The sequence below is a fragment of the Vombatus ursinus genome, unplaced genomic scaffold, assembly GCF_900497805.2.
Source record: "Vombatus ursinus unplaced genomic scaffold, bare-nosed wombat genome assembly UNPS02014791.1, whole genome shotgun sequence".
In the NCBI taxonomy this organism is placed as follows: Eukaryota; Metazoa; Chordata; class Mammalia; order Diprotodontia; family Vombatidae; genus Vombatus; species Vombatus ursinus.
The window spans coordinates 26,622,939-26,636,043 of record NW_020954569.1 but is presented as its reverse complement, the minus strand read 5'-3'; the positions used below and the strand labels follow the sequence as shown (position 1 = coordinate 26,636,043).

Below are 13,105 nucleotides of genomic sequence, written 5' to 3'. Positions count from 1 at the left end.
ATGGCACAAATATTATCATCCACATTTTATAAATGTGGAAACTGGGTCTCAGAGAGGCAAAATTCACAGTCAAATTGCTAGCAATTTTAAGAATTAGGATTTGAAACCAGGAATTCCTGACTACAAGTCTAGAGATTCCCCCCCGCCAAAAAAAAAACAAAAACCCCCCAAATCCAAAACTCTCTCTTTAGTCTTTGTGAGTTGCTCACCAACTGGCGACCTTCAGGTGAAGAGCTCCTCTACATTTACCTAGTCTGGTCTCCTCATAAAAAACACACTAGTCATTTTGAGGCACATACTTGAATCTTTTCCAATTGCTGAAGCCTTCTAGAATGGGAGCTCTGTTGGTACAGTCTCTAAGAATCCAGTTCACCCCCATACCAATAGTAAGATGGCAGGATTAAAGAAGGTAAGAACTATCTAGGTGGGAATTATAACAAATGAAGAGATTTTTAAAGAAGTCTGTAAATTTTGAATTAGAAGTAGTACTCTGGCTTATACATTTTATAGAAGAAGAAACTGGTTGAATGTTGTGTATTGATTTAACAATGGAAAGGCATCATACTACATTATACTTTTGAATTAACCAGGCTCAGATGAACTACATCCTCAGGTACTGAAAGAACTGGAAGATGTAATTTCTAAGCTATGATTAGTGATCTTTGAAAGGTCTTGGGAAATGGGAGAGGTGCCACAGGAAGGAATAAATTATCTCAGTTTTAAAAGAGGTAAGAAAGGAGAGTCTGAAAACTACAGGCCAATGAGCTTACCTTTGATTCTTAGCAAAATTTTAGGATTGTGCCTTATGCAACTCTCTAAGACATATAGAGACATATCCCACTTTGTGTGATAAATTTTGGTTATGGTCAGTAATTTTCAAAGAAAATTATGGTTAGCAGAATTATGGAGCAGAAGAGTTGGAAGGAACCTTAGAAATTATCGGGTCTAACTCTCTTCTTTTACAGATAGAGAGATCAAGGCTTATAAAAGCTAAGTGAGTTTCCCAAGGTTGCACAGTAAGGGGGAGGGCCTAGACCATAGTACCCAGTCCAGTGATTCCTAAGACTAGTACTCGTTCCCCTTATGGAAATAGATAATATTCATCTAGAAAAGGAAACAAGAGAGAACAGTGGTCAAAGTGATAGAAAAAGGGCAAAAAAGTGAATGGAGAGAAGAAGAGAAAATGGTTTTATGACAGGTTTGGGGAGAGCAAAGCAAATATGATATATGAACACCATCACTGCTGCTGTCTCCCTTCACAATTCAGGAGGAAGGTCATAAGGCTATGTTCACATTAATATGTCTGGTTCAACTCTACTGTTTGCCTGGCTTACTCCTAACTTTCAATCTTATGACCTACTTCTTTGTAGTTCAAAGGCTTGTTAAGTTCTTATGAAAATAATAATTAAAAAAAAACCCACACCTGTCTCCAGGAATCAAAGTTCTAGTAAAGTCTTTCAGAAGGAAGCAACTCAGGAGGCAATTCTCCAAGAAAAGTCATGGTGCAGAGCTGTCCACTTCATGCTAACTTAGTACAGTACCTGTAAATCTAAGCATGGGAACAGTTAAGGGCTTTAGTGTTAACACTGCACACTGACATCAAAGGATGTTGCATAGATCTTGTCCTATATGTGCAACCACGACAATTTTTATAAGCGATTTCAGGCTAGAGAGAGTGGGTAGACTAGATGACCTCTCAAAGCAGTGTAGATTAAGCCAGAATCTGGTAGCTGTATGACCTTAGGGAAGAATCTCAGCCTCTTTAAGTCTCAAATTTCTCACCTGTAAAGTGAATTGTATTAGATAGCTTAAAAGATTCCTTTCCTCTTCATGATTCAAAAGAGACTTCAATTTCCTTATTTGCAAAATAAGGAAATCAAAGTCAGTTATAGAAGCATAAATCAGGATAGTGGGTCCCAAAGAATACTTAACTTTCCTTCTTGTGCTAAAATTATGTGTTTTTGCTTCCACAGTAAAAGGCTTCTCTCTCCCCTAACAACATATTTGGTTGTCAATGCTAATTATAGGATTTGTTTTATTTTCAAAGTACTTAGATAGGAACTATTAGAGTGTTTAGATTTCTTAAAAAAGTCCCTTTAAAACTCAAATGTGTTGCAGAATATTTTTCCCTTAAAGAATGTTTTTTTTGTTTGTTTTTTTTTTTTGCAAGAGATTGGGATAGGGATAGAGGAAAGTATACAGCATAAAATGTGAGTGGAAAAGTGATTAGCTCTAGAAAACTCACTTTGTGCGCTGTCAGCACAATGCCTGGAAGAGCAGGCATTTAATAAACACTTGTTGACTTGATCCAATGGGAACTAAATCACGAAAGTATACATGTAGACCCAGCATTAGCTCTCCTGTCATTTAACAGTCTTCTAAAAACTCAAGGATGGGTCATGGAACAGAAGGGTTCCTAGTTTTTTCTTAAAAATCCCCTAGCATCTTCAAGATTTTTAATGTTTTGCCAATACTTACTTTATAGAACTATTTTCAGTGGTTTAGTATCACAAGGTTCTTCCCCTACCCCCACCCCCACATTCTCCTAAAATACTTCAGAGTGCCAAATAACAAAATGGGAAGGCAGTGAGGGACAGGGTGGAGAACTAAAGGTCACCTGGGGTAACAGGTGCTGACTCAGACAGACACATTATCAAGTTTCTTCCATGACACAGCATTCTAATCTGTACAGACAACACTGAACACATGTGAGTCAGTGAAAGATGAAAGGGGGGGAGGGCAGAATACAAACTAGTAATAAGCAAATGACATTAGACAAAGTTAAATGAGCAAATTACATTAAGCAATGTGAATGCTTTGTCTATTTTGGTAAGTAATTTTAAGCTTCTTTTAAAGTTCATTACAGGGACAAAAAACGTGTAACTAACCTTGCCATGTGGGGTCTAGGTTTTGAAGGGCTTTCCTAACACATGTTAAATGGCTCACATGATGGTGGCAAGGACAGAAGTTTGGTTAGGAGCCTGCCTGCTTCATTAGATAGATATGCTTGGCAGTATAGTTATCAGCTGACACCGTGATATCTTCTAGCTCTGTGGAATGGACGCTGCATAGGTGCAACGAAGGTGCCCCATCCTTGACGAGCTTCTGTCAGAACGATAAATCTCAGATAAGTGGGCTTCAGTGAGTCATGGGGCCAGATTAAGTTTATAAAGAACACCAAATTTGGAGTTGAAGAGCTTCAGTTCAAATTCCAACTCTGCAATTCACTACATGTGAGACCTTGGACAAGCTATTCAACCTCTCTAAGACTCAGTTTCATCATCTGTAAAACAAGGGGGCTGGACTAGATGACCTCTAAGGTCTCCTCCACTTCTACATCTATGATCTTAATTGTCTCCTCAGCTTAAATCGAGGAATCTCAACGTCAACCTGTCCCAAAGAGAACTCATTATTATCCTTCCCCTCAAATTCATGTCTTTTCTGAATTCTCCCATTTCTGACAAGCACACCACTCTCCTTTTCATCATCCAGGTTCATAACCTTGGAGTTACCTTGCATGCTTATGCCCCCTTACTTCAGATATCCAATCAGTGGCCTTGCAAGTCATATAAATTCTACCTCTCTTGTAACTATACCCTTCTCTCCACTCATGCTGCTACCACTCTAGGTCTCTTCCCCCCCTAAATTTCTCTCTCTTCCCTCTCCTCTTCTCTATTTCTCTCTCATTTCTCCCCCTCTGTTGCCTTTCCCTCTCCCCTTCTTTAAATTTGGGTCTTACCTATATCCTCATGTCAAGATAGGACCCAACTGGGTCCTAGGAAGGGAGTTCAATCCCATCCTATCTATAGAAAGACTTGTGTGTCTTAATATTCTTTGGGTTACTATTAAGAATCATATTTGCAATTTATAAAAGTACTTCTAATCACACGTATTTTTATATTGAGAAAAAATGTCTCTCCTCACCCCCCAACAAATCCATGTGTTCACTGGTCATCATTAAATTCTGCTCCCAACCTCAATCAAAATTGTCTGTTTATGCAGTACTATTCAGGCTGCCAAATGTTTCCTCAACCATCGCCAAAAAGATCCCGAGTTAAAGAGTGTACTTGTTTTGATACAAAGAAACACGGGGAGTGTTAGTAACAGAACTGGGAGAGAAAAATGGGTATTATTTTTAAAAGTTGTCACATGCATATGTAACTAGTGTCATCTGAAAACAGTAACCATGGATCCAGTTATACATTGTGTTCTTTTAGGCACTAATCAAAAATTTGAAGAGAATTTGTCTCAGGCTTCTAATATTTATCATAAACTAGATCTAAGATCTGCAGAGAATGCTTTAAAAATGTAACCACTCATTGCATCTATTTTAAATGTTTTCTAACAAATCAAAGTGGAATCTTTCACAGGAAACTAATAGGAAATTTGGATAGATGAAGACACAAAGAAATGTTAAAACACACATAAATGAAAAGAAATTGAATTCAAAACTAAATTTTGCTTCAACAGAATGTAAGCTACTTGAAAGCAGGGATTTTTTGTCTTTTTTAGCCCTACAGCCTAACAGTTCCTGGCATAGAATAAGCACTTAATAAAAGCTTGTTGATTGATTTAAGAGAAAAATATTTATTTTGTCCTATTTGCTTCATAATTATAAACACCTTTTATATATATCTATATATATCTATATATCTATATATATCTATCTCATACCAGTGTCCTCCTAATCACCAAAGCCAATTGTCTCCTCAGTTTTTCTCCTCCTTTGACTCTTCTGCAAAATTTGCAAGTCAATTGACTTTTCTTTTTCCCTTGCCACTGACTCCTTCCCACCAGACTACTGTACACTAAGTATCATGGATTCTCCCTCTGAATGGCTCCTGTCTATTCCTTCTTTCCTATTCTCAAACTTAATTTAGGACCTTGTTACCTCTTGCCTAAACTATTATAAAAGTTTCTAACTAGTACCCTTATATCCAGTTTTTCTAATCTATCTGTGAGAGTGTAAGTTCCATGAAGCCAGAAGACTTATCTTATCTAAACTTTATATCTCCCTTAGAGTTTAGGCTTAGTGTTCTACATTACTTAATTCCATCCTGTCTGCTCCTAATTCCATTTGCACACACCACTGCCCAAGTTTGCCTTGGAATCCTCTCCCATTTCCACCTGGTGAAATTCTTCTCTTTCTTCAGTCCAGCTCAAGAGATGTTTCCATGAAATCTTCCCCAACTCCATTTCTGACCACCCTTCCCTGCCCCCACTCCATATCTAGAGTTGATCTATTTCTCCTCCAAATCCTCGTGCCTCTTTGTCTACTGTTTGCCTACTCCTGTGTACTTATTTCATTCTAATTTGCCATATAGTTATGTGTGTCTATGTATACACATACATACATACACATCCATAAATACATACACATCAACCCTCCCATCCTCCTCCCCAGTAAACTGTAAGCTCCCAGAGGTCAGAGGATTTTTTTTTCATACCTTTATTTTCTGTGTCCAGTACAGTACCTCATGTATAGTAGGCACTTGGTATATGTATAAATATTTTATAAAAAACATTCCGAGTGATCTTTGTTGAAGACAGTACATGCATTTTCAATATCTTCTTATTCATTCTGATTGATTTCTAAGTTTGGATAAGGGAAAATGACATCCTCATTTCACAGATGAGAACATGAAGGTATAGAAAGGCTAAATGATTATCTAAGGCCAGACAATGAATTAGTGTTACAGCCTGTGAATGTAATCTGCTGATTTTTAGTCTAGTGTGCCATCCTCTTCTAGCTAGGGAACATGATCTGCTTCTGTATTTGGAAAGAGAGGTCAGCCACATCAGTACAAGTGGAGTCAGGAAGACAGGAAAGTTCCACCATAGAAACTCAAATAACCCTAACAAAATCTGGAGAAAGAATATGGAAAGTTATAATATGGGCTTTGTAGTTTTAAACCCAGGTGAGGAGTTATCAAGGGGGCAGGGGTTTGGAGTACATATAAAGCTGGCTCCAAAGTCAGGAAAAGCCATGTTGTAGCTCTGTCTTTAGACGATGCTTGAAAAATCCAAGTTTCACAATGGCTGCTGATTTGCTTTGGTAGAGGGAGCTTTCTCCAGGGAGATCTCTATGCTGATATTACAGGTATGAACAAACAAAAAACCTGTGAAGTGGTCCTATGTATTAGAATTCAGATGATTTGAAGTTATGATTATGCAAAATATGGTCATTTGTTCCAGCCCAATGGAAACATGCAGTGTGAATTTGAACAATTATTCAGACTAATCACACTATATGCACTAATCACACAATAGCTGCATCTAGCCTGGGAATGGTATGAAACAAGGTGAAGGTGAGGTCTGCTTTTCTTAAGAGGATGAGAAGTGCCTGAAAAGTCTAAAAGTGGACCTCCTTATTCACAGTCTACTGTTCTCACGGTCACTCTCTTCCTTAAAGACAAGACTATTAACTTACTATTTCAGGAGGAAAAAAAGAAAATGAAAGAAGAGGCTGTCAATTATCTTACTACAAAATGTTAAATTATGGGATATGGGATTACTAGTAGATAAAATAAATGTCCGCTTTGTAAACCATCAAACACACAGACATCTTACCGTCAAAGACAACGCCATGCAGACAAAGGTGAATTTTTTTATATGTGTTGCCGTCACTGTGTTGCTCGTGCTCACCAGTTTATTGCTGGGATTATTCTAGGAATAGAAAAAGAGAATTAGTACTAAAAATACCAATGAGCAAGCATTGGATTTCTGGATGTCTCTATTTTACTCCCACAGCCTCCTTGCAGTCTCAGCCAAGTGCCTTGGAAGAGCTCTAACTGCACTACTTCTTTTCACCCTAGGATGACTCCTGCTGCCTGACATATGGGTGATATAATTTAGAATCTTAAGACTTGGGTGGGACCTGAGAGGTCTCTTAATCAATCCTTTCACATCCCTGCCAGGCAGTCACCTAGCATCATACTTTCTCCCATACTTAAGGGGTACACATGTTGCATTTGCATAGTAGATTCCAAGCTCCTTGAGGGCAGGGATAGTTTTGTTTTTGCATTTTTGTATCATCAGGTGTGAGAGGAAGAAAGTGTTAAATAGAGTCTGACTGGAAAAGAGACAGATGTTTTAAATTATATCAGTTCCTATGAGGAGGGTACTAATATTCCACTATCTTGTGCATGAGTGAAAGAATGGATGGGGGGGAGTAAAAGCATTAAGTCTTTACTATGTGTAAAGCACTGTGTTAAGTAACCACTGGGGATACAAAGAGAAAAGACAGTTCCTGTTCTCAAGGAACTTACGTTCTACTAGAGAAAAACAAGACATAAAGGAGGGTTCAGCTGCAAGTCAAATGGAAAGGTCCCATAATTCTTCGGTTCAGAGGGCAGGGTTGCTTCTTGACATTATTTCCATTGATAAAACCATCTGGTTCTGACATTGAGCCATTTCAGTGCCAATGGGACAGTGGGAATCAGAACCAAGTCTTCAAGGTAGGTGTATGTGATATGAGAGAAGAGAGACTAGAGAAAAGGGGGGGGAAGGGGGGAGACAGAGAGAGAAGGAGAGGGAGAGAGAACAAATACTGCTATTTCCAGGGCTCTTGGGCTCAGGGTCCTGCGCTGTCTTTTTGGCTAGGGTAGCTTGCCTGTCCTATCAGTGGGCAGGGATGGTGGCCTGCCTCTCCCAGATGCTGTTCCCCTGGATGATGGCTTCAGGCCCATTCTAGATGGAGGATTGTGGTCATGGGGGCCACTGCTATTCTTGGAGCTCTTATGCTTACTTGCCTGTTGGTGGTAGTTGGTTGGTAGTGGTTAAATGAGTGACTAGGAGGCCTAACTGCTACAAAAGTAATTATATATATGTAGATATATTTGTCTGCCTATCTATCTACCCAGGCTCATCAAGAATATAATTAGTCACATAAATGGCTAATATAAACAAACCCTTTGGAACACCTGGCTCCACTAATTCAGCCTAATGAAGTATACACAACCAGGCTATTAGATATTAAAGGGAAATCAAAAGCTAAGATAATTTCCTCACTTCTTTCTTCCAATTACCTGTCCCAATAACATGAATGTGAAAATGATCACAACTGCTTTACATTCTTAGCTGAGATACATTTGCTCCTTTAAAGAACAGAGCTAGTACAGTGTATCAGAGAATAGTCTAAAGGGTAGGACATGTCCATCTCCATCTTAAGTCAGGATCAAATATGTAATTGTGATAACTTAGGTGGCTAACTACAGAAATGAGATATCCCTGGGGCCAACAATTCTGCCATAAAGTTTTATGGAAGTCTTAATCTCACCTTAGCAAGTAGGAGCCAGTATTGTGGCAAAGGATGGCCAGAGTTCCCATGGAAAATATGCTGCCTCAGAAGGAGGCTTTGATTTAGGATGAACTGGAATCCTGCACATTTTAGTTCCCTGTGCCATAATATGTGATGAATGCTGGACCTTCATTCTACATAATTCTACACTTCTCAGACAAAACGGGGCCCTCCTGGCCTGGTCATTAGAGTCGGATGCACAACTGTTGTCTGATGGAGTTAAGTCAAGTCATTGAGCATTGAAGTGCTTACTTACTATGTGCCAGGCACTGTGCTGATCGGGAGTCACCTGGCCTAATCACCATACAAGCCTTAAAAGAGGTAGCCAGGTGTGTGAGAAAGATTACGGTAATAGGTCCTGATCAGAAAAGAACTAAAAGTTTTTAATTTTGGGTCAGTTCCTGCAAGGAACTGTAAGTGAGGAGGAACACTAACAGAGCCAGAGAAACTCACTCTGATTTCATGATCATGAAAATCATATTGAGAGGGTAAAATGTGGCAAAACATAAAAAGCAGAGACTTTTAAAGTTCTTTTACTTCAGTCACGATTGTCAAAGATATTTTACTTCTTAAAGTGAGAGAGACAGAGTCAGAGAGATGGAGACAGAGAGACAGGCAGAGAGGCAGTTAACAGAGTGACAGAGACGGAAACAGAAGGGTGACATGCTGTAGTCTATAGAAAGCTGGCCTTGATAGCCAGAAGACTTGAGTCCTATCTCTGACACACACTGGCTATGTGACCCTGAGCAGATCACAACCTCTCAAGACTCTATGCCACTTTCTAAGACTATAAGTTAACTAGTCAGTCAACAAGCATTTATTAAATGCTTACCATGTGCCAGGCACTGTGCTAAGTGCTGGAACAACAAAGAATGGCAAAAAACCCAGTATCTGCCCTCTAGTAGTGGGCAAGCAATATGTCAAGGTGCCAAACTGCACTGGATTGAGTTTCTTCATGTAGGAGCTTGTTATACTAAGGAAATCATAGCTCTAGTCCTTGTTCCATCCCCAAATTGTCTGCTCTACTTAAAAAGGAATTCTGCCTTGTATTGAAAAATGACAAGCATAGATAATCCCTCCAGAGTCAATACTAGCCAAGAGTCCTCTCAGTGTACATTTAGCTGGATTTGGTGAGATTGTGAGAACAACTCTCTTACCCTCTAATCTGTGAGTAAGCCAAAGATTTGGGCTGCCAACACAGTAGAGACAGTCTCCATTACGGCGAATAAGTAGCAATGTTCACATATATGGAACTGGTTATAGCTTACTGGAATATTTGGAAACAATGGGTGGGGTTTTAGAAGCATTCTAAATAACAAGAGTTTCTGGCTGGAGGTGTGCTTGTTAAAAAGGATTTTTCAAAGCTTTCATTCTCTGGGCTTAAAAGTGAGTGACACAATATCATGAATAAAACAATGTTTTTCTTGGATCCACCCATCAAAACCCTACAGTGTGTATATTGTTCCATTTTATTATTTTATAGTAGCCAAAAACCATTTTAAATAAAACATTCACAGTTAGGAGGCTTTGACATTTTAGTACCTCCTATCCCCAGCAGGTTTAACACTCTCTGAAAGGCAGAACTGAAATCTTTATTCTGATGAATTTACTTAAAAATATGAGACCCCCATCTATACCCCAGCCTCTAATTCTTTCACCTCTCTTTTCGGTTTTCCAAATTTATTCTACACATGCATTTTCAGTCTTGAGATTACTTCTTGCCGGGGATAGATCATCCAATTACATTCACTCATATAATTATTCCATAAAAATGTAGATTTTACTGGATGATGCATTTTAACCTAGCCAGTTTATAGTAGCCAGAATTGCTTTTTAAGCAGTAACTTTGATTCTCTTTCACTCAAATCACTTTTTTATTGCTCTCTGAGTGAATTACTATTGTTATGAGTGGGAATGAGTCTGGAATTGGCATAGGGAACTCCTGATGAGGAGTCTCCCTAACTATGCAGATAATGTCTTTTTTCCCCAAATCTTGGAGTCTAAGACAGTTTCTGTGACTTTCCAGGGTCACAGAGCCAGTGTCTTTCCGATCTTAATGTGCAGACTCTTCATTTCTACCCTCTGTTACTTCTTCCTATTTTTACAAGTAATCAAAATTCTATTTGTGTAGAAATAAATCTACAGAAGGATCTCATCAGCCCATTATTCTTTTTAGAAGCTTTTGAGGTCTTTCTTATCATCTTTATTTTATAGAGGCAATATGAAAGACAACTCAAGTTAACTATGATTTGTGATAATTTAGACAGACCAGGCTGAGGTTTGCTCATTTTAAGTCCTGTATGCTATTTCAGGAGATTTTCAATTTATTTATTTATCTTATTTTGAACTTAAGAAATAAAACAAACATTTCTATAAAATAATAGAATAGAAAAAAAGATGATTGTACATGAAACTGCAAATCTATTATTATATATAACTTGCTATTCCTTTTCAATATAAATGCTTGAAGGCCACAAGAGGGCAGGTTGAAAGGATGGTTAGAGTTTGTGGCTCTGGGATCAGCTAGGTCACCTCTGATATCTCTTTTACTATCACAAATGACTTCTTGGGAACTAACTCCTGGCATAAATCAAAGTCAGTAGTAAGATTGGGCAGCTCAAAAGCAAATGCTCTTTGGTTATTTTTAGAGACCCCTACTATCCAGGACTAGGGAGGTGACAGTCCCACTGTCGTCTGCCCTGGTCAGACCAGGTCTGGATTTCTGAGTTCAGTTGTGGGTGTCACATTTTTGGAACAACATCATTGGTAAGCTGGAGAACACCCAGAAGTAGGCAGCCAGGATGATAAAATTTGGCCTGAAAAGTATGACATTATGAAGATGAATTGATATTGGGGATGTTAAGCCTGAAGAAGGGAAGCTCTGAGAAGGCCATGATAGCTGTCTTCAAGTAGCTGAATGGCTTCCATTGGAAAGAGGAATTTGACAGGTTATGATTAGAGCCAGAGGGCAGATTGAGGGAAAAAACATACAGAAGCTGCGAAGAGATAGATTTAGACTTGATGCTGGGAAAAAAATTCCTAATGATTATGGCTATCCCAAAAGGAAAAGTAGTGCTGAACACCACCTCCCTGGAGTTCTTTACCCAAAGGCTGAATGAGGAGATGTTGGAGAACAAATTTTTGCTTTGGCACAAGTGACACCAGTATGCTTGAGAGGTCTCTGCCAACTGGAACAATGACTTACAAACACATTAACTATCACCTCTTATCTCACAGGAGCAAGGTGAAGTTAATGAATAATGATGTAAACCTCTGCTTTAAATTCTTACCAAAAAAAATGCTCCACAAAAGCCAAGGTTTCATTGCTCCTCATTATTATTTGTAGTGGTTGGGAATCAGTTCATTATAGGTACCTGTTTCATGTTTAATTTAGGACAGATTATTTGTACCTATACAAGATTATTCTAAAATCTAGCCAACTTGATAATGGGAAGAGTCCAAAAGTAGGATATGCCTCATCGATTTTTATGACAGCTGAACCAAAGTAAGTGGATATTGCCACTAAGAGTTTTATTGGATACACATCTATTAGGTCAATACCCAAAAAGTCTTGGCTGTGCAAACTAAGAGCACATTTCCACAGAGAAACATTCATGTGCCTAACAACCCAAGGACTAAATGTATGTTGAAGCTCTATTTCTGAATTTAAGCTGTGGCTTTTACCCTTCCTTGTGCAATGCAAGGTCAAGCAAGCATTTGGTTTATGTAACAATAGGGATAGCTGACTTTTATATAGTGCTTTAAAGTTTGCAAAGTGCTTTGCATATATCATTTCATTCAATCTTCATGGCATCTCTGTCAATCTCTAGATAGTTATTTAAGCAGGAATCAATAGTACAATAGCAGAATTCCAGTATTGACCCACTCCCCAAACCCCGCCCCCCCCCTTGCAAACTTTGTGTATCTAGGTTAATTTCCTAATAGGAGTAACCTAAAGTGATTAATAGAGAGTCACTGGGATAACTGCACTACTATGATGCTTTATGTTTCCTGAAGAAAAATCCTTCTCAATTACCTAGCAACCAAGTCTGGGCCTCTAGATTAGAACTGTGACATTACCAAAATACTGTAATAACTTTGATACTCAAGGTGAAATTGAAAGGATCAGGGTGGCGTAGGGGAAAGAAGGGGAGAGAGTAGAAGACAGGAGAGTAAAGGAAAGAGAGCAAGGAGAGAGAGGTGAAGAGGGATGGAGAAAGGGGAGAGAGAGACATTAAAGGAGAGGACTGAGAGATACTCTACACCACAGGCACTCACCTTGTCAAAAGCAGGATAGACTGCTCTAATTTCAGTCAGCCAACCATATGGCATGTGACCCACAGGGTATGTAGCTGTCAGAATTGCCACTGCCTAGACAGGGAAGAGGCAGCAGACTTAGTCTGGGCATCAGCAAAGGTGCCTTCAAAAGCTGCCCTTTGAGATGTTACAAAATGAATATTTCAGGTTTAGCAATTTTGAGACATCACACCTCACTGAGAGATTAACTCTTCACAAACAGCAAAGAGGAGAAACTCTGCTCCCCACAGAAAAGAAACACTTAGACTGTTTTTCAGAAGTATAAAATGCAGCTAAAGATTAGGCATAGTCTCTATGCTAGCTAACCTGGGCTTTAGGACATCAGGTTCCAACAGAGAAATGAAAACTAGTTCCTTTTGCATTCACCTGTTAAAATTATCTTAGAATACCTTGTCAGTAAGGCTAAAGATCACCATGAATTTTTGCAAAATCTTTGCTATCGGGGGGGGATTTTTTTTTGGGTTCAGGCAACGAGGTTAAGTGAGTTGC

The 13,105-nt window shown here is 38.9% G+C and overlaps 1 protein-coding gene across 2 annotated transcripts in view; it reads right to left on the bottom strand.

The window, feature by feature from the left end:
- The window catches only part of ANKH (ANKH inorganic pyrophosphate transport regulator), a 127,165-nt gene that overhangs the window by 33,716 nt on the left and 80,344 nt on the right, over positions 1–13,105 (bottom strand). For both annotated transcript variants that reach the window (XM_027868821.1, XM_027868822.1), the window contains exons 8-9: positions 12,578–12,670; positions 6,571–6,666 (exon numbers count right to left, since the gene is read on the bottom strand). In XM_027868821.1, coding sequence (XP_027724622.1) covers positions 6,571–6,666; positions 12,578–12,670 — 189 coding nt within the window. The remainder of the gene's footprint in view (positions 1–6,570; positions 6,667–12,577; positions 12,671–13,105) is intronic.